At 29.6% G+C, this 22192-nt stretch overlaps 2 protein-coding genes across 2 annotated transcripts; one reads left to right on the top strand and one right to left on the bottom strand.

The window, feature by feature from the left end:
• The first annotated feature begins 6072 nt into the window (after positions 1–6072).
• On the top strand, positions 6073–9751 carry LOC107422010 (phloretin 4'-O-glucosyltransferase). The gene is made up of 2 exons (XM_060815913.1): positions 6073–7849; positions 9596–9751. Exon 1 carries the CDS (start codon positions 6368–6370, stop codon positions 7808–7810), a length of 1443 nt encoding a protein of 480 aa, XP_060671896.1. The 5' UTR covers positions 6073–6367; the 3' UTR covers positions 7811–7849; positions 9596–9751.
• A 6065-nt stretch (positions 9752–15816) lies between these two features.
• Positions 15817–17644, bottom strand: LOC107422009 (phloretin 4'-O-glucosyltransferase). The gene has a single exon (XM_048477062.2). It carries the CDS (start codon positions 17289–17291, stop codon positions 15879–15881), a length of 1413 nt encoding a protein of 470 aa, XP_048333019.2. The 5' UTR covers positions 17292–17644; the 3' UTR covers positions 15817–15878.
• Positions 17645–22192: the final 4548 nt, after the last annotated feature.

Here is a 22192-nt window from a genome sequence, read left to right as displayed (position 1 = left end):
TGATTGTCATCCTATATAAAAAAATTGAATTTGGTATTGATCTTGATATTATTATTATTATTATTATTATTATTTTGTTAATTGGTTATTAAAAAACATAGACATGTTTCAAAAAAGTAAATAAACATAGCATCAAATGCCACGACTTTTTGTGGATGATAAATATCAAAATGTTATGGCTTTTTCTTTCTTTTAGTCCGTATAATTGTTAAATAAGGGAAGAATCTTGACATGAGTTGATTATGGCCATCTATATATATATATATATATATTTCATTATAGCTGTATTATATTGCCATATCTAATTAGATTCTGAAAACTCAAAAGTTTATGGAGTTTCGATTATCAAAGCATCTATATAGTAAAAATTCAGGATAATATATTCAAAAAATTATATTATATTTCTTTGTTTTTTTTTTTTTTTTTGTAAGAAAAAAGGACCGAGAAAAAGACAAGTAAAAAGTTTATGGAGTTTATATATATATATATATATATTTCATTATAGCTGTATTTTGTTGCCATATCTAATTAGATTCTGAAAACTCAAAAGTTTATAAGTTTCGATTATCAAAGCATCTATATAGTAAAAATTCAGGATAATATATTCAAAAATTATATTATATTTCTTAGATTTTTTATTTTTGATTATTATTATTATTATTTTTTGGTGTAAGAAAAAAGGACCTAAAAAAAGACAAGTAAAAAGTTTATGGAGTTTCGATTATCAAAGCATCTAAATCGTAAAAATTCAGGATAATATATTCAAAAAATTATATTATATTTGTTTTCTTTTTTCTTTTTTCTTTTTTAAGAGAGAAAGTAAATAAGTTCGAACATCAAATCTATGCACGAAAACAAAAAAAGATTTTGCTCAATTGAAATTCAGACAAAGACCAGCCATTCATTTCTGTCCAATATAACATCATTAAACAAAGGGCAGAAAAAACCGCACGCAAACACTAACCCTTTTGTCTTTCATTTCTCACTGTAAAAGAACAAATTCGTTCTTTCATAAATGGCAATCTTAACGTAAACAACCATATCTATATATCTATATATATATATATATATATATGTACACACACACATAGGAGATGAAATTTAACCCAAAAAAAAAAAAAAATCTAAAATCATATTACACTAATTTAAAAGATTTAATAAAAAGATTTAAAATTATATTACATACATTTAAAAATAAACGCAGAAAATAAATTTATCAAATTAACATTAATTAATTAAATAGTAAGTAAAAAATAATAATACCACATATTCAATAAAAAATCAAAGATAGAGAAAATTAGATAAGTACCATCTAACTTTCTATTCACATTTATAGTATGGCAATATAACATTAATTTTTTTATCTCATTTTTGCTTATGTTTTGCTTTTTCTTTTTTTTTTAAAAATTCAGTAAAATATTTGGTAGGTTTCTAAATATCTTGTGATTCAGCAAGCGCGTACATATAAAACAGTGTAATTGCTCCTTTAAATTAAAATTTGTTAAAATCATAAGGAAAAAAAGAAGAAAAAAAGAAAAAAATAGTGTAATTGGTTGTCATTTTTTCAGATACATTTGGAAAGAAAAGTAAAACAACTTACTTCCTTTCTTCGGTTTTATAAGTGCATCTTTCTATTCTTGTGGGTAAGTTTGGGCCTACTGGCATGTGGAAAAGTTCAGACTTGAAGAAAGAAAAAGGATTTTTTCGATAAATAGCCATCTTACAACTTCATTTTAGAAAAATAGCAAAAAAAATTTTTTTTTTAAAACAACTAGCCATCTTGGGACAAAAATACCTTTGATAAAATTGAAAATTACGCAAAAGATTTTTTTTTTACCCTTTCCTTTCTTCCTCTACACAGCCGTTCGTGGGGTTTCTACACAGCCGTTCGTGGGGTTTCTCTAAGGTCACTCTTTGCATCTCATCGCCTTTCACTCTCATTTTTTTGTATTTTCTCACATCTCAAACTAAACTTAGGTAAAAATTTTATCTTTTTTCTTATTAGATGAATGTAAGGAAATATGTGTTTTTTTTTGTTTTTTCTCTTTCTCTTTTTTCTTGTATTTTTTATTAGTTTAGGATTTTTTAAGCTTTTTATTTAATATGGGTATGCAAGAAATTAATTTATGAGCTGTTATATGTGATTTTAAAGATATCTAAGTGGCATATGGTTTGAAAATGGGAGAAATTTTATGTAAAACTGAAAAATTGCGAAAAACAGTAAAAACGGAGGAAATTTGGCGAAAAAGATGAACTTCCGCCAATTTCCTCCAGTTTGTCAGTTTTCGCAAAATCTCCACCAATTTTCTGCTATTTTTCTTCTTTGGCAAACTAACTGACGAAAATGTGGACCTTCTATAGAAATTTGCAAGCTAATTTTGATTTTCCAGAAACTTGTCTCTCTGCTCAAAGATGAAAATCAAACAACATCAGATCGCATGGGCATGGGGAGGGAGAACAATTTTCCAAAAACTGGTTCTTCTATGACACCGGCGAATGGGAGGATAATTTTGCTTGAAGTGAAAATGGCGCTGGTGTGTTTCTAAAGGGAAAGGGAAAGCTTAGCTTTGTTTTTATGCCCTAGTTCTGTTTCGAAAGGAAAAGGGAATGGAGGGAAAAAAAAAAAAAAAAAAAAACCAAAAACAACAAACTAAAAGAAAGTTGCATTTCGGTAGAGAAAATAGACCCAAAAAAAAAAAGTACAAAGGATATTTTGGTCCTGTTGTACTAAAAGTTGGCTATTTTTTTTTTTTAAAAAAAAATTTTGCTATTTTTCTAAAATGGAGTTGTAATATGGTTATTTTTCGAAAAAACCCAAAGAAAAATCGAACTGGACTAACTGATCAATGTTGATTGATATTCTAATCTAATTAGATATCACTCTTAAATTTGAAGTCAATAGAGGTCACATCTAGTAGAGAATGCTTTCACAACAAAATAAATTTAAGACACTTCATTCTTTTTTTTTTTAATTAGAAAAAATAAAATATAATTCTAATTACTAAGATTCAAAAAAAAAAAAAAATAGTTATATTTCAATTAATTGAATAACATGCATGCATCTTAAATTAATTAATGAATCCAAGAGTTAACTATATATATTTTGTCAATATCAGGTGTGAGTTGCAATAAATTGCCCAAATAGTTGTTGAAATTTCTATCGACACTTTGCTAGAAATAGACCATGAAGGAAGTGAGACAAAACCAAAATTTGTACCGAATCCTATTTGTTCAACTAATTAATTACATACCTCCATCTTGTAGCTTGATATATAATTAATTGTCCTTCATTTTTTATAGACAGATGGACGCGGTCAATAATCAAGATTCTCTTTTTCATAAATTCTAAATAGTTAAATTTTTCTAAATCAGTAAAATATTTAAGCTCATTTTGCCCTTTTGAATAGTGGATATAAAAATTTTTCTTGGATTTATCAATCTAAGCATGAGGCAATATACTTTGATCTTATTGATCATTTTTTATTTATTTAAAACACCATTCTATCTCAATTGAAAATGCAAATACCCTTTTAAGGAAGAAATCCAACTCTGCTTCCGTATTGGTCTTGTATTGTTTTTTATTTTTATCTTTTTTCATGTTTGATCGCATAAAATCTTCTTCAATATCTTTGTCTTGCTTTGAGAGAGATGATTCTAAAACAGCTCATAATCAAGAAACTTATGCCGTTTGATATATACCTAAACTCATTTAATGACTCATAAGAAAGAAAAATATATGATGTATATATATATATATATATATATATAATGAAATAATATCGTTATGTGCCAACCAAACTTTTGTTAAATTCCTGAAGATTTTCTGAGTTATTATTATTATTATTATGCTGTGGATAAATTCGAACTCTTTTACTTTGATTGCTCCTCTTATCTCTGCATTCCAAACTCTACCATGCATCCATTATGGACAAAACCAATATATCCTCCTTGCATGTGCGGTCTATGCTTTTAGAGCAACTTGAATTACAAATTATTTTGGCATATGTCATTGTCAAAAAATAGCATAGGTTGGTTATTTTTATTGTTTTAATGGAGAGGGGCAAAATTTACTTATGGTATTGTTAGTGCTAAATTTGACATTAAAAATGTAAATGGTAAAATTTCTAAGTGAGATCTACAATCAAAAAGTTGGTGGGACCATATATTTATTTGGTTAAATTTATTTTTTTAATTAATTAAAATAATATTTAAATGTGGATTCTATATCTCTTATCCCTTATGCACATTCCATAATTTGACTAAAATAAATTTTAAAATTTGAAATTGTTATTTTTAGCATTTTCCATTAAAATAACAATATCGAAATTTGACATTGAAATTAGCATTTATTATTAAATTAGAATATTTTGTACCAAAAATCATACATGCATGTAAAAAATATTTGTTTCCAATATAAAATAATTTCTTTGAAAAAAAATGTTTCTGCAAGCCTTTTATGAAACATTCGTTTAGAAAAATCTATTTTTGACAAGAAGATGTTGTGGGAAAAGTTATGGAATGAAATCGAAGGACTAATTATACAGAGTGCGTGTGTGCGTGTGTGTGTGTTGTTGCTTTTGTTTTTTTTTTGTTTTTTTTTTTTTTTTAAGTTTTGAATATTTCAGAAGTTATTAATGTTGTATCAAATAAAAATGAACACAAACTATCTTCATGCATTTAGAATTTTCTCCCAGACTAAGATTTAATTGTATAAAATTTGTGAGGATCTAGTTGGTATGGGTGGGATCCATGTTGAATGATTCTCAGTTTGATCGATTTCATGGCTTTGGTTCTGGTTTTTCCTATCCTAGGATCTACGTAGTTTCTAATCCATAGTATAATCAAGGTTATTTCTATCTCGTTTTGAGTTTTAAATTTTTTTTAAAAAAATCTAAAATAAGATTATTTTTACTAGATATATAAATAAATACATAGATCATAAAGTATTTAACACTACTTTTATATTTATTTGTTTGAAAGATATAACAAAAAGTTGGGTAGATGAATAATATAGAAAATTATTTATGTTAGAAAAAAGAGTACAAATTTTTTATAAAAAAATCAATACAAGAACTAATAAATTATTTTTTAAAATTTTGTTTCCTAAAGGATAAAGAAAATAGTCTAAAGAATCACTACCCAAACCAAAAAAAAAAAAAAAAAAAAGAAAAAAAAGGGAAGAAATGTGCATAATATAATGAAAATATATAAATGAAAGACAATATTTTTACCATAGGAATAAAAAAATAAAAATCAATATAAATATTAAAACAGATATTTATTATAACGATAAAAAATAAGTTAGGAAATTACTTTTATATATATATATATATATTTTTTTTTTTTTGTTTTCATTAGAAAAAATTAATATTATAAAATTTGTTTCTTTGGTGAAACCTAAACTAAGTAAACCATATTTTATACACACCATATCCCTAGTATTCAATTTTTTGTTTAAGATGTTATTCAGATGCAACAACAATAATACTAAACAAAGTGATGCTCGAAATATTCCATATTCTAATTTAAATTTTTTTTCGTATAACATTTTCTTTTTTTTCGTTTGAGCCAAAAAAAAAAAAAAAACATATTTTTTTTGAATGATCATCATAAGCTTTACAAAAATTTTTAATTTGATATTGATCTTGATCTTATTACGATAATTATTATTTTTTTGTTAATTGGTGATTACAAAGCATAGACATGTTTCAAAAAAGGTAAATAAACATAGCATCAAATGCTGTGACTTTTTCTGGAAAATAAATATCGAATGCTATGACATTTTTAGGATAATAAATATTAAATGCTATGACTTTTTCTTTCTTTTATTACGTATAATTATTAAATAAGGGAAGAATCTTGACATAAGTTGATTATAGCCATATATATATATTTTTTCATTATAGCTATATTATGTTGCCATATCAAAGTATCTAATTAGTATAAATTCAGGATAATATTTCAAAAAATTATATTATATTTCTTGGGTTTTTTTTTTTTTTTTTCAAGAAAAAAAAAGGACCAAGAAAAAGACAAGTAAATAAGTTCAAATATCAAAACTATGCACGAAAACAAAAAAGATTTTGCCCAATTGAAATTCAGACAAAGACCAGCCATGCATTTCTGTCCAATAGAACATCGATAAACAGAGGACATAAAAAACCGGACGCAAACACTAACCTTTGTCTTCAAATTCTCACCATAAACGTCATTTCCTTCTATCCAAACTCTGATATCTAAGCTCTATGCAATCCAACAAATTTCACCCCAAACCCAACACAAGCGCAACCACACAAATTAACCACAATAAAATTCTCCAATAATCCGCTCGCTCCATCAGGCACCGCCTTAACCACCGCAAACCGCCATGGTGCAGCCCCGATTCCTGATCGTTGTCTACCCGGCACAAGGTCACATAAACCCCGGCCTTCAATTCGCCAAGCGGCTAATTCACATCGGAGCCGAAGTCACCTTTGTGACCACCATTTCCGCGTACCGCCGCATGAACAAAGCTGCTTCCATTCCCTCCGGCTTGTCCTTCGCTCCCTACTCCGACGGCTATGACGATGGTTTCAAACACGGTGTCCACGATGCCGACCACTTTTTGTCGGAGCTTAGCCGTTGCGGTAAGCAAGCAATCTCCGATCTCGTCGTCTCCGCCGCCAAAGAAGGCCGTCCTTTCTGTTGCGTAGTCTACTCCATACTCCTTCCGTGGGCGCCCGAGGCGGCACACGAACTTCAAGTTCCTTCTGCGTTGCTCTGGATTCAACCCACCACGGTTTTCCATATCTACTACTATTACTTCCATGGCTATGATAATGCAATCACAAATAATGGTGCTTTCAACGACGGACCTTCATGGTCAATAGAATTACCAGGATTGCCACTGAAGCTCAAAAGGCGAGATCTTCCATCTTTCATGGATGCTGGAAATGCGTACACTTTCGCAATCCCATTGTTCAAAGACCAGTTCGAAAAGCTCGAGTTGGGGAACAACAGGAAAGTTTTGGTAAACACCTTCGATGCATTAGAGCCCGAGGCATTGAAAGCAATCGGAATTAACTTCGATTTGATCGGAATCGGACCGTTGATCCCGTCGGCGTTCTTGGATGGGAAAGACCCTTCTGATACTTCATTCGGAGGCGATCTTTTACAGCATCCGAAAGATTACTATATAGAATGGTTGAGCTCGAAACCAAAAGGGTCTGTAATTTACGTGTCGTTTGGTAGCATGAGTGTTTTGGCCAAGCCACAAATGGAGGAAGTTGGAAGAGCTTTGTTGGAAATGGGTCGTCCATTTTTGTGGGTAATCAGACAAAAACCTGATAGTAATAATGGAGAAGATAAGAAAGAAGAAGATCAGCTTAGCTGCAGAGAGGAACTGGAGAAGCTTGGGAAAATAGTTCCATGGTGTTCTCAGCTAGACGTTTTGTCGAACAGTTCGTGTGGTTGCTTTGTGACACATTGTGGATGGAATTCGACATTGGAGAGCATTGCTTGTGGGGTTCCAATGATTGGATATCCACAGTGGTCAGATCAAGGAACCAATGCGAAGCTGATAGAAGATGTGTGGAAGATTGGATTGAGAGTGAATAAGAACAAAGATGGGATTGTTGAAAGTGATGAGTTTAAGAGGTGTTTGGAAGTGGTGATGGGAGATGGAGATAAAGGTGAGGAAATGAGAAGGAATGCTAAGAAATTGAAGGATTTGGCAAGAGAATCTGCCAAAGAAGGAGGGTCTTCTGATAAGAATCTCAAGGAATTTGTGGATGAGATAAACCAGAAAGAGCGAGCTGGTCCACAAGTTTGATTAATGTTTTGCACCTTTCTTCAACTTCGGTAATAAAAGGTGTTTATTCTTTTCCTCTTTCTTCTACTTTGATTTTGATTTTGATTTTCCCTTTTTTTTTTTTTTTAAATAATTTTGGATGAATATTCATTAATGAAACGATGACTTTACTATTGGATAATGGACATTGATTGGTTATACTTGGTTTTTTTAAAAAATTTTTTGACTTTTTTTTTTAAATTAAAAATATATATATTGAAAAGGTGAATTCATGTTAAGATCGTATATATATATATATATATATATATTTTTTTCGAATGGGAAGATTTTATATTTTGATATTATTAATATTATTGATGATTATCATTGATGATTAATATTATTATTGATTTCCTTAACCTCAATGCATATATTTTTTTGGGTAAATATTTTCTTAACATATGCATATCTTACCATGTGAAATAATAAAGCGATAAAAAAAAAGGGAAAAAGGAAGAAAAATAAAGACAATAATAATATCTTATCATTCTTATGTTATCATGATCATTTATAAATCTACTTACTAATGATAATAATAAAAATAATGCTATTTTAGTTTTCATTAGCCAAAAAAAATAAAAGATATCAAAATGAAATTAATTTACTTGATAATGATTCGAAACACTGTAATAAGAATAATTATTGTAAATGATAAAAGAAAATTAACAAAGGAGTAATCTTTTATTGGTAAGACGAAATAAAAGAGCATCAGAATTTTTTTTAAAGTTAAAATTGTAAATTTATTAATATATGTCTTAATATTGTTATTTTTTTAATTCATAATATAACTTAATTAAAACAGTTGAAAATTATTTTTGGAATTTTATTTTATAAATTATTTGTAACAATAAAACTGTTTATACATGGATTCAAATGAAAACTGTGCGACATTTTCTATATTTTAAAAAAATTATGTGCATATTATTATTAGGCCAAATTAATTATCTATTTAATTGGGTATATAAAAGTTTAAACTCGAAATTATTGTCTTAAAAAAATTAACTTTGCTATTGAATTATCCGTACAATATACTGTGGTGGACTTTTACCAATATCCAAATATTTTTACATTTAATTACATCCTTAAAATATAAAAAATATCTACACTAGTATTTCCTATCGAACCAAACCTGTGCGAGTTTGATTGACAATTTTATTTTACTTTTGCAAAATGCTAGAAAGGTCAATTGTTATTTATTTATTTATTTTTATTGATATGACACAATTTAATCTCATTTCTATGCAAATCTGTAGCTTAATTATATTCATTTTCAAGCAAAAGTAATTTCCTTATTTTATTCAATTTCAAAGAGAGTTTTGCTTTTAAATAACTAGTTGACTAATTTCACAAAAAATATAAAATGTTGACTACATTTAAATTCTTTGCTACCGCTTTAAACTAAAATCTTGTAAATGGGAAAGTAAGGCAGCAGACACAAAATATATAAGACATATAAAGAGTCAAATTATAGTACTGTCATAGTGTCATATGTCCATCACACCACATTTGTCTTTTAAAAATAATAAAAATAATAATAATAATAAGATAAATCTATCATCTTTATATGATACATTATACATCTATTAGTTTTCTTTCCAGTAAGATTAGTCAAACAATAATAATAATAACAATAACAATAATGAATAATAATAAAAAATGATAATAATAATAATAATAATAACAATTAATAACAATAGCAGCAACAACAACAATAATAACAATAATGGTGATTGCTTATAATGGTCGTGCAATTCGTTATTTTTGTAGACAGCAGAAATACGATATTAGGTTGTTCGTGAGCCAAATTGAATCTGTGCCCCTGTACGGTATGATGCACATTAATACAACATAATATATATATATATATATATATATATTGAAAGAACACCTGATATACCATACAATATATCAGTGCTACCAGATAATATTTAGTGTCCCAAAAACCATTTGACTGATAAGGAAGGGAGAAGAGAACCTGTATGCAGCCCCATTATCATCCTAATAGTTATGGTTTTAAATAATCTGTTATTCTATGATCAAAAAGGGTGACTAATACTTACTGTGCAAAGTATCTCTCATCCTTAGCTCCTATATGAATGGCTAAACCTATCATCCTTAAGCCTAAGGAAGAGTTGTTGATACTATTACTGTAAAATATATACCTACCCTCTCTATTTACAAAGGACAGTTAAATATAACATGCGCGCTAACTCATAAACATAACCATATAGAACACCAATACTATATGGTTCATCTATAGTCTAACTAGTCACATATAATACATAATTTAAGGGGGAAAAAAAGCTCCTTATAATTACATTTAAAAATCATAATTTAATTGTTTTAAACATGTAAATAAAGAAATAGATAAATAATTAAATAAATCAGAATGTTTTTCATTAAATATCCATCACCAAAATTTATATATCTAGAATATAAATTATTATTTGAAATAAATGTATAAGATTAGCTAAAACCAAATACAACCTTTTAAACACATTAGCATACTTTAATAATATAAGTGTAAATAACATGTTAAATCTAAATTCATTAAACGATCACAATTAAACATAACAAATAGATCTATAAAATCCCTAAGACTATATTTATACATTTAGATATAAATATATGCATAAATGTGCACATACATTTATATATAACAACATGATTCCGAAAATAATATATGACTCTTGAAATCCAAAGTGTATAATGAATATGTAATAACACACATGCTAAGTGGTATGCTCAAAGTTAGACAATCATAATTAAATATATAAATTAATTAAGAAATCAATAAATAGATAAATAAATCAATAAATCAATAAATAGATAAATGAATAAACGAATAAATAAATAAACTTACTTCATAATTAAGTAAGCAAATAAGTAAACAAAATATTAATTTATTCTTAGTTCAACATAAGCAACTAAACTCTTTTTGAAATTTTATAAAATACTTGATTAATAATAGTTTGTTAAATAACCACTTTAAGTCCAACTTATAATAATAACTAAATAAAAATATATACATATATCTATAGATGTACATATATTTTGTGCACAATAGATTTATCACGATTATTTTCTTGAATTCCATAAAATCAATTTATGCAAAATCAAATATAAAACCACATAAATTGGCACATACAATTCAAATTTAAAACATATCACATAATTTACAAAAATTTAAACAATTCAATAATATAATTAAGATTGCCTATAATTTTAGGAAATAGACCACTCACTCAAATGATATTGTCCCTCCTTGCTCTACTGCAGGGTTCACTGCATGTCCCGCTGAGTGCCTGATATACACGAAAAATATTATCTAAATGACCCATACATTTTCCAACAATTTTGCAATACATTAAATATGTTAAAACTCACTCTTACTACTTTGGGTTTCTAATGCTGGATTTTAAAGGAGTTTGGCTATACAATAACCCCAATTGTCCTATTACTTGAATTTTGGGATTTCTCCCAATTATATTCAATTTTATGAAATTGAGCATTCCATTAACTTCTATTATCTACTGTGAACTTATATCTGATAATTTTTCTTAAGGAAGACTTCCAATGCAATCTAGATTTTTACAATAATTTCTAAATTAGCTCAAAAATAGTGAAATATTATATACTCAATCATAATTAGCAAACTATATATCAAATGAAAGCTTGCAAGACAAGAATCAAGGAAACTTTGGTCAAACACCCCAAACTTGTCACTCGTGGTTGGAAAATAATCAAAAAGTTTTAGGCTAAATTCAACTCACTGTATTTATAAAATTGTAGGGAATTTAATTGAATGAAGCTTAGAATTGAGCTTAGGGGATCCCAAAATGGCAGGAGGGAGGATAAATTTGGCCAAAAGGTGGTCGGATTGCTAGAAAATCAGCTTCTCCCTTGCTAGTGTCAGTCGCATGATTTAGGCGCATCCGACAATGGCTCGACATGATTTTTCAACTATTGACCAGAAACCTCATGGGCTCCACCCATGTTTGGCACATGCGATGCATGAATGGTCGAAATGTGGCAATCCAACCCTGGTCGAGAGAGAGAGAGAGAGAGAGAGAGAGAGAGAGAGAGAGAGAGAGAGAGAGAGAGAGAGAGAGAGGAGTTGTTTTTAACGTGAGGGAGTGAGGGGAGAGAGAGAGAGAGAGAAAAGAAAACAAGTAATTTTTTTAAAGGTGAAATGTGGCCCTCTCTAGTCATGACATATGCCACCTTCTGTTAGAGATCCTTTTAAACATTCCCCTAACCGATAAAATCAGTTCTGGAAAATTAAGCACGATTTTATAGATCTGTAACTTTTCAAATACAGGTCCAAATTAAGCGTGCTGTTAATCTACGGACTCATATTGACGGACACTATTATTGGTACATAAGTTAAAATCAAAATGTAGATAAATGAAAGGTCAACCTCGGGCTTGTTGATCAGTCCGCACATTGTTTTGACTATAACTTTTTAATTTTAGCTCTAATTTTGACGTACTACTAGTTTACGTACTAGGATCAATAAATATTTCGCCTTGTTAAAAGCGAAATTTCTTTCGTAGTAAAAAGTCATCTGTAGGACCTACTCGATCATCTCCGTTTAACATTGGTTAAACTTGATCAAAATTTTAAATTAATAGCAATTTTTCGGATCGGAGTGTTACATCTTGAAAAAATTATTTACAAGAATAAATTATTCTTTTCTTGTTGTACTATGTCATTTACTAAAATATGTTTATCTTATATTTATTTTTTTTTAATTTATTCATCTAGGTTTAGGCAACTAGTAGACAATCTATAATCTCGCAAAATCATTTATCATTTCATATTTTACCATAACAACAATAGTATTATTCTCTCTCTTGTTTATATTTATTTTTGCCTAGACTTATTCACATAATTTTATAACTTAAATTTATAAATACTTTTAGAATGTTTTGATATAAACTATGGATAGCAGTAACTCTAGCATATATGTATACTAGTAGCTTGTAGTATAATAGACTATTTTTGTTAATTATAATTGACAACTTAATTACTATTGTGGCTTATTTTTATATATCGAAATATTATTTTATATGTCACGTGTTTAGTTGCTTTGATGGGGTTCTATTGGGCTTTTGTTAAAGATTATCCAAAAGAACTTCCTCACACAGGATTTTTGAAAGGTTTCCCCAATGGTCCTGTCATTAAATCTCCGTTTTCATTGCTTGATCCATTCTCTCTTACTTTGACGTGGCACTGACCCAGATCACGCCAAACTTTTGAAGAGTGACGCTCGGGTTGTCAGTTTTGACTGAGTTTCACGATTTAACCATCAATCTATGAATATTTCTCCGCTACTACACCTTTCAAGAAAATAATGACATTTTTACTCAGAAAGGGAAAGGAATTACTGTGTTGATATATTCAATAAAATCTGATTGATTGTATGTAATTCTTAAGTCATTTGGTTTCACTTTCATATATTATGGTTGACTATGTAATTACAGTGCTTCACTTCCACTTTCTTTCTTTTTTCCTTAAATCATTTCCTATCAAAAATCAATGTTCCCTTGGACATTAATGAAAATTGGAAAAATTCGATTCTCCCAATCTCCAGTTCAAGGTTTAAAAATAAAATAAAATAAAATAAAATCAATTCACAACGACTCCGTTACTCAGTGGGCCATCCTTTCACTTGGCTAAGGAACTCCATAACCTTCCATCGGGGTTGCTTTGTATTCAGCCTGTGCAACAGTTTTCAATATATACTACTATTACCTCCATGGTTACGGAGATGTTATAAGGGAGAAAATTGCTATTAATAATGATCCTTCAATTTCAGTACAATTACCAGGGCTGCCACTCCAGCTTACTAGCCGTGACCTTCCTTCATTCCTTCCTTCATGGATACAGCAAACACTTACAATTCCGCTATCCCAATATTCAAAGAGCACATTCGAAATGCTTAAGAAATAATGCAATCCCAAAATGCTTGTAAGCACCTTCCATGCATTAGAGCCCGAGGCCTTAAGATAAGTCGGACAATTCAGTATGATCCGGATCGGACGGTTAATTCCGTCTTCTAATTCAATTTGTGGTGGTCCATTCTTGTGGGTGATTAATTAGGGAATTGGATCGTAAACAAATAATCATATATGATTTTTTTTGTTTTTATTTTTTACAGGAAAATCATATAAGTTGATCCTTCCCTCCTACGTAAATATCTTCCAATTCCCTTTTTTTTTTCTTTTTTTTTTTGACTTTTCAAGCAGCACTACATGTAATTAGTACATATAAGATAAGAACACGATCATTGTGATTTGAATAAATGAAGTGAAATTGTATTTTTAATGCTCGAAATTATTGCTAATTTTAATATAAAGAGCAATTTTCCTATAGTAAAGAGCATCTCTTAAAAATAGGGAATGAACTTATTTCTACTAGTCCAACAACATTCTTTATTTTCCCATCTCCTCTCTTAATTTTGCTATTTTTATAAACGTTTAATACTACTTCATTACTTTGCTAAAATAGTGTGGAGACATTGAGTACAGAAATTTGTAATTAAAAAAAGGTTTTAATATTTTAAAATAAAAAATAGGTTGATTTTTCCTTTTTTTTTTTAAAAACAAATCGATTCTTTAAAGTAAAGAATATAAAGGACAAAGAGTCAATTATAGTCCTGACATATCCCTCACACCACATGTTATCTTTAAAAAAGAAAAAAAAATTATTAATCTATAATTCAATGGTCGAGTAAGGCTTGATCAGTTGGTATGCCTTTTGTATTCTAATCTTTCGGTTTAATACACCCTCCTCAAAAGGTCATATTTATATCATGGTCATATGGAGAAACTTTGCAGCTCATAATTTAGTAAACTATATTTGGAGCTTAGAGCATCTTCATTGGCCTTGTGGTTTCTATTTTATTTTTATTTTCAATTTTTTAAAAAAAAAAATATTTGCAAATGGAATTGTTCAAGAATTGTTAATGACTTAGTGAAAAAACTAAATAGTAATCTACATTTCTATTGGTGATAATTTTACATTTAAATTGTCCCTTTTTTATTCTCCTCTTTAAAGAATTCAAAATTTTTTATGTGAAAATGTAGTGTGGGTTGCTAGATCCCCATGACTTTGTGTAGTATTTTCTTTATGTTGCCGTTGGTCCCCATTCTATCCAAATAATAATAATATATAATAATGATAATAATAGGTATGATGTATGGATGGAATAAAACCTTTTTTTTTTCTTTTTTTTTTCGTTTTTTTTTTTTTTTTTTTGGTAATTGAAGGAGGAAATTATTAATTATTATTATTATTTGATAAATTGAAGACAAATATTTTAAAACTGGATCTGATAGGATCCAAAATTAAAATTAAGGAAGGGGGAGTCGGCTGGTCCTTAAAATGGGAGTGAGCTTCCCAGTTCGGTTATCCCTTACTGGCTGACTACTATTTTACAATATAATAACAATAATAGTTAATTTATTAATTTGATTGTCAGAATGCTAGATATAAAGATTCCCCTTACACTTTTTTTTTTGGCTAAGAAAGATTCCCCTACATGGTTATCAAAACATATTTATTTCTCATTGAAAAACAAAAAAAAAAAACACCATTATTAATGCTTTCAGAGTTTCTACATGAACAATTCAGTGGAAAAATATTATTTTTTGAGAAAATAATTTTATTTTGAACATTAAATTCCTAATACAAAAATAGGTTTGAAGCCATAGCACTGAAATTAATCTCACTATTAAAACATAAAAGAAAAATCTGGCAAGATCTTAAATCCCATCGAATTTGGTAATATGTGTATCTTCTACTATAAGATGGGAGATATACAAGTAGAAAACAAATTTATTTATTCAAAAGAAAACAAAGTAATTACAATTGTTAAAGTACAATTTATTTGATAGATAAAGATGATTTAGTTGATAAATCCTTCATATTTATACTTTTAAAATTGTGGATTTGAGTTATATTCCCCTCCCTTTAATATAGGATTATTATAATTAAAAAAATGCAATTTTATTCATGAAGAGAATCCAATACCAAATTCACAAATCTAGGAATCTAAAATTACCTCATTCACAAACGCCTTGAAATTCTTATTAGAAGACCCACCTTCCATGGCAGCTTCTCTACCCAAATCCTTCCATTTTTTCGCATTCCTTCTAATTTCTTCATCTCTCATTACCAATTCCAAACACCTTTTAATCTCATCCTTCTCAATAGTCCCTTCCTTGTTTGCCTTCACTCTCACCCCACTCCTCCATGAATCCTCTATCAACTTTGCATTGCTTCCTTGGTCTACTGACCTTGGAAAAGCCACCATTGGAACCCCACAAACCAAGCTCTCCAATGTGGAATTCCACCCACAATGAGTCACAAAACAACCCAATGAAGGATTTGACAATACCTCCATTTGAGAACACCATGGAACTATTTTCCCAAGCTTCTCTAATTCCTCTATGCAATTCAATTCGTCTTCTGCACTCCTTCCCTCTTCATATTGCTTCTCTGTAATAACCCACAAAAATGTTTGGCCAAAATCCAATAACCCACCTCCAATTTCCTCCATTTGTTGCTTTGGCAACACACACATACTTCCAAATGAAACATAAACAATGGAACCTTTTGGTTTCGAATTCATCCATTCCTTACAATTCCAGTCCTTTAAGCCTTCAAAAAGATCTCCTCTAAATGAACTATTCTCAGATGGATCTTCATGATTTTCTTTCCCGTCCAAGAAAGTAATGGGAATCAACGGTCCAATTCCAATCAAATCGATCTCACTTATTGCTTTCAAAGCCTCAGGCTCTAAATCATCAAAGGTGTTCACAATCACTTTTGGGTTTCTTTCTTTTTCAAGAACTTCAAATTGTTGTTTGAATACTTGCATGGCAATATCACTCTCAGGCTTCGAAGCATCCATGAAGGAGGGAAAGTCTGAACCAGTGAGCTTCAATGGCAGTTCTGGTAATTCTACTGAAAATGAAGGGTTATTGATAGTGTCCTTGATGATATCTTCATAGCCATGTAAGTAATAGTAATACATATCAAACACTGTAGCTGGCTCAACCCAAAGTAAGGCCGTTGGAATTCGAAGCTCATGAGCTAACTCTGCAGCCCATTGGAGGCATAAGCTGTATACTATACAAGTGAATGGATGGCCTTGTTTGGCACCGGAGTCTATGAGTTCCGAGACTGCTTGCTTTCCGCGACGGCGAGTCTCCGATACAAAGGTGTGGATGTCATCCCCGGGCTTGAACCCTTCATCGTAGCTGTCGGAGTAGGGGAAGAAGGACAACCCCGTGGGAGTGGAAGCTTTGCTCTTCATCACGCGCCGGTGGGCAAAGACAGTGGTGACCATGGTGATCTCTGCACCGGCGTCGATGACGCGCTTTGCAAATTGAAGGCCAGGGTTTATGTGACCTTGTGCTGGATACACGACGAGAATGAACCGGGGTTTTCCCATGGCCGCCGAGGTGGCGCGTGGGGTATTGTAGGTTGATGTATGGTTTGTGTTTTTGTTTTTGTTTTTGTTAGATAGATTGGTATATGGGGTTTGTGACTGAGGATTTGAAGTGAAATGTTGGACTAGGAATCATCAATTGGACATTATATGGATGGTGAAGCTGAAGAGTAATGAAAAGATCAAGCTTGAAATTAAAATATACATATATATATATATATATATATATATATATATGTTTTATGATTTTGTTTTATAGAATAATTAATGATAATACGAATGTGATTGTTTATATGTAGTTTTAGAACATAGTTTATAGTATTATTTAGTATGTAAAAAGAATTTATATATATATATAGAAGAGTGGGATTTAAGCACCAGGTTGGGGACACAGATTATCATCAATACTTATTCCAGCTAGGCTCTCAAAAACATTAACACACATATTGTTATAGTATTTGATCATTATCAATTTTTATAGCAAAATTTGAAAAAATTGATTATTATTAGGAAAAAAAAAAAAAAAGAAAAAAGAAAAATTTCATCGAAATTAATGCATGATGACGTTTGTGGTGACGAATTTGGAAGGGAAGTTGGAGGCTATTAATTGGGATTTGGAATCAGTCCTTCCCAAAAAGGGACATATCAATGAGTATGAAACAGCTATTTTACAAAATTTATAATTTGCTCTTTTTGTTTCAGCTGGATAAGAATTTATTGCACTGCTGCTTAAGCAATTGTTTTCTTTGTATTTTTGTCCTCTTGAGATAACTGAATGAGGCAAAATGGAAAAAGAAAAACATTTTCTATTTATTTCGTCTTGTTCGTATTTTTTTTGTTTTGATTATCAATTTAATTATTTGTGGGTCTTGTGCTGATTAGACTAACTAAGAAGATGAATATTCCATTTGTTAGGTTAACAAGCAATATGTGTATTGATTAGAAAGAACAGATTACGAACACCTTAATTGTATATAGGGTTTCTTGATAATATGCTAATAGATGGATTAGTAAGGTGATTTGATAAGCACAGAATTTTGAGTATCGCCAAGTCTTTGTTCGTGTACCACCATCATCTAGGTTGAAAACTTGATCATATTGTCATATTCACTTCTATCGTTCCAACCACATCCAAAATTACATCAGTATGCCAACATCTAACTTTCCAAATTTTTTTAAATTTAATTGTCATTTAGGTAACCTATATATTCTGGTACAAGAATTTGGGGAAAAAAACAAAAAAATGCAGGGAAAAAAAAAAAAACAACAGAATGAAAAAATAGTATGCTCTTTAACTAAGATGTTGCATAAAGTGATTGTATTACTATATTATTTCAATAGTGTAAATGGCAAATTGTAACCCTAGCTTTCACAATGATATTCGACCACATGGCACATGCATTCATATATATATATATATATACATATCTTTGGGGGATAAGTCATGACATAGACACCCACCTAAACACCTGCAAATGTTCATATAATGTAGCATGTTATTTAATTTGTATCCACAAATTTTTATATCATAAATTATATATATATATATATATATATAGATATATAATAGATTTATTTATAGGATAATATCGATAATTTATATTAACCAGTTATCATTTCATTATATATAATTTTAGATAAAATATTTAGTAGATTAAATGTAATTTAGCATGATATAAAAAGCCTACATTTTCTATTTGAAAAGGACTAACCATATCTATATATATATATATATATAATATAGCAGGATACCGACTTAACATTAACTACTGTCGTCAATTATCAACCAAAATTATTTTCTTTTTCTATTATGAGTGGAACTAGAATTATCTTTTAATAATTGCAAAAGCGACCTAAAGATAATAAATAAATAAACGTATAGAGAGTGAAAGTGAAAATTGGGGTGAAAGTGAAAATTCTGAAATTCAATAATTTAATTAGAGTCGTCAACGAACATTAATTAATTAATGAATATTTTAATATCTTATCATTTTTTTTGGGTTCTCATAAAAGATGCCACCTGGTAAAGTATCTTATCATTTTTTGTTTGCAGGATTATCTCATCATTCGACAACAATTTTGGGCTGTTATAACATAGTTTGGCAGTGATAGAGAAAGAGTAATATCGGGATTAAGGTTTAATTATCTTTTTTCAGACTTAATTGTCATGTCATACAAGAAATTTCATCCTCGACAGCCTCCATCAGAGACTTATAAAAATCTATCACGTCTAATATAATATTCCAAAAGGTATGATTTAATACTTATCTCAAAGACGATTTACCTTTTTTCAGGCTCATAATAATGAATAATAATTTGGTTATTGAATAAAGATAGAAATGGTTTCGTCAAAAAAGAATAAACAAAGAAATGTTGTTGATGTTTTTTTTCCAATTTTATTTAGGGTTAATTGCAATTTATAGTTCCATGTCAATTATCATCTAGTTTGAATAGTTGCATTTTGTGCATTCAAAGATTTAAACCTAGTAATTTATGCTGTTAAATTTTAATTTAATTAAATTTTTCTGGCAAAAGATGGTTAATTAAATTAAAGGATATTAAAATGCAAGAGCTTGTTTGGCTATGTTTTTTATTTCTAGAAATATTTCTCCGGATAAAAAACTAAAAAAATATTATTTAATGAAACTAGCTAATATAAGTTTGATAAATTGTTTCGTCAAAAGTAAAAAAAAAAAAATAAAAAAAAAATTACAGGAGTCTTGTTGGGTCAAGTCTGAGTATCTAGCGAGGTTAGAAGCTCACAGAGATGGAAAGCCTCTCCGCTAACAAATTATTCTTCTAGATTTTTAATTTTTTTGAAAACAACTCCAAATAACTTTTTGTTGTTTTTCTGTGTTTTTCCTTTCTTGTTATTTTTATTTTGAAAATTGTTTTAAAACCCTCATTAGTCAAATACCACATATGTGTTTTAGATTGAAAACAATTACAGTTTGCAAAATACATGGCTAAACAGACCTCAAAATTTTTAATATTGAAGGTTTTAAATGCGAACAAATTAAATATTGGAATTATAATAAATTGGGAAAAATTGTTTTTTTTTTCTTTTATTTTATTTTGTAATGGACAAAATTGCATTTTAATATTGGTGAAGTGGGATGGAACCATCAAATCGGAACCATTAAATCATGTTAGTTAAAAATCATATTTTATCAAAATCCAACAAATTAAAACATAAAAACCTACATTGCAACATTCTAAACTTGGAATTCCAAATTGCAACAATCCAAAATTAGAAAGCACTAAAGTATAATTAACATTTAATATTTCTAGAGACTTTCTTTGATTTTATAATTTTTATTTTTAAAGTGCAAAACTTTAAAAATGGACTCTTAATAAAGAGTTGGTTATAAACTTTTTTTTTTATGATTATTTATAACAATTCCTCCCCTCTTTGGTAATATTCTTCCAAATTCTACCTAAGTTTTCAATTTTTCATATTGTTCTTCAGAATAAAAAAAATAAAAAAAAAACATTATGTTGGATTTTTAATATGTTTTGAAATTTTTTTTTTTCCACATAAAATTGTGAATGATAGGCTTGAATATTTTTTACTGTTTTGAATCCATGATTAGATTGGAATTTTTAAGTACATGCTCGTAGACCATGTTTCCAATGGGAAGTGTTCAAAACCCCTGGCCCTGGTTTATTAACTCAGCTATAGAAGATTGCTTCCGTATTTGATGGGCATCGCAGAGAACAAATTCAAGTAACTATTTCGTACTAGACCAAATTGACCTCTTAATTTGAGATTTCTATGAATAATGAGATATTTTTGTTGAGAGAACATAATGAACATTAAATTAGGTAGTTAATGGTTTTAACATTATCAAATTTTCTATAGGTACTCTCAAAATTGACGCGCATCCGAAACTTGACAAGGGTTTGAAAGATGAAGAATTCAGGGCTAGTGTGGCTTCTCAGAGTGAAGAAGCTGCTAATGAGGGATTCAACAGGCCGGACATGGATTCGACGGAATGTCAAACTGCTCAGTCTAATACAACTGCCAGAAATTGTATTAGATACTTCCAATGATATATGAATGGAATAATTAAAACCAGCTGGCCATTAAAATGGGTCCTTAAAATGGGATTGAACTTTAATTGGAAAGCAATGTTCCATCTAATTGAGTGGATACATTAATTTGCTTTCAGGAAGAGAAAAAGAAATAAAGAACACTCATTAAGGCTTGAGATAGTGATGGACTTTAAGGAGATCGTGAAAACAATTAGACAAAGAGGACGAGAGAAGGAAGAAGTGAGGAGTTGGCCATGCCTTATGCTAGCTAAGATAAGAAAAGCCCAAAGAAGAATACCAACAACAAAAGGCAAAGCCCAACACAAGAACACCAGACTTCTCAGCCCAAAACTCTATCAACGTCAGGAAAAAGGCTGTGGATAATTATTTGCGTATAATTCTTTTTTTCGCTTGAATATTTACGTATAATTCCTAGGCTGTAATATAAATATATATCGTTAAAAATATAAACAGTGAAAGAAATATTCAACCATTTATCACTGCACTGTCATAACTAAATATCTTTTTTTCTATAGTTTATTCTAAAATCATACAGAATATCAGAGCATGGCTTCTCAGAGCTCATTATTAACTAAAGGAAACACTCAGCGCACCACAGCATTTTCAGAGCCTTTAACTACGGCCTTCCACTGAAGCTTGACCGATCCAATTACATACTTTGGAGGTCGCAAGTTATTCCGGCCATTGGTCACGGACTTGAAGGTTTCGTTCTGGGCACAATGAACGCCCACCAGAGTTTTACGGAAGATGCTGATGAAGGCTCATCGATGAGAGCGGTTAACCCAGATTATGTTGCCTGGAAAAAGCAAGACCAACTCTTACTTACTTAGCTTCTCTCTTCAATGACT

Source organism: Ziziphus jujuba, chromosome 3 (genome assembly GCF_031755915.1).
Source record: "Ziziphus jujuba cultivar Dongzao chromosome 3, ASM3175591v1".
Lineage (NCBI taxonomy): Eukaryota > Viridiplantae > Streptophyta > Magnoliopsida > Rosales > Rhamnaceae > Ziziphus > Ziziphus jujuba.
Note: the sequence above shows the minus strand (reverse complement) of the source record. Positions and strands in the feature narration are given on the sequence as shown.

What these genes read in the sequence shown, in the direction of transcription:
- LOC107422009 (XM_048477062.2), bottom strand. Translation starts at nt 17,291, where the DNA reads ATGGGAAAACCCCGGTTCATTCTCGTCGTGTATCCAGCACAAGGTCAC.
- LOC107422010 (XM_060815913.1), top strand. Translation starts at nt 6,368, where the DNA reads ATGGTGCAGCCCCGATTCCTGATCGTTGTCTACCCGGCACAAGGTCAC.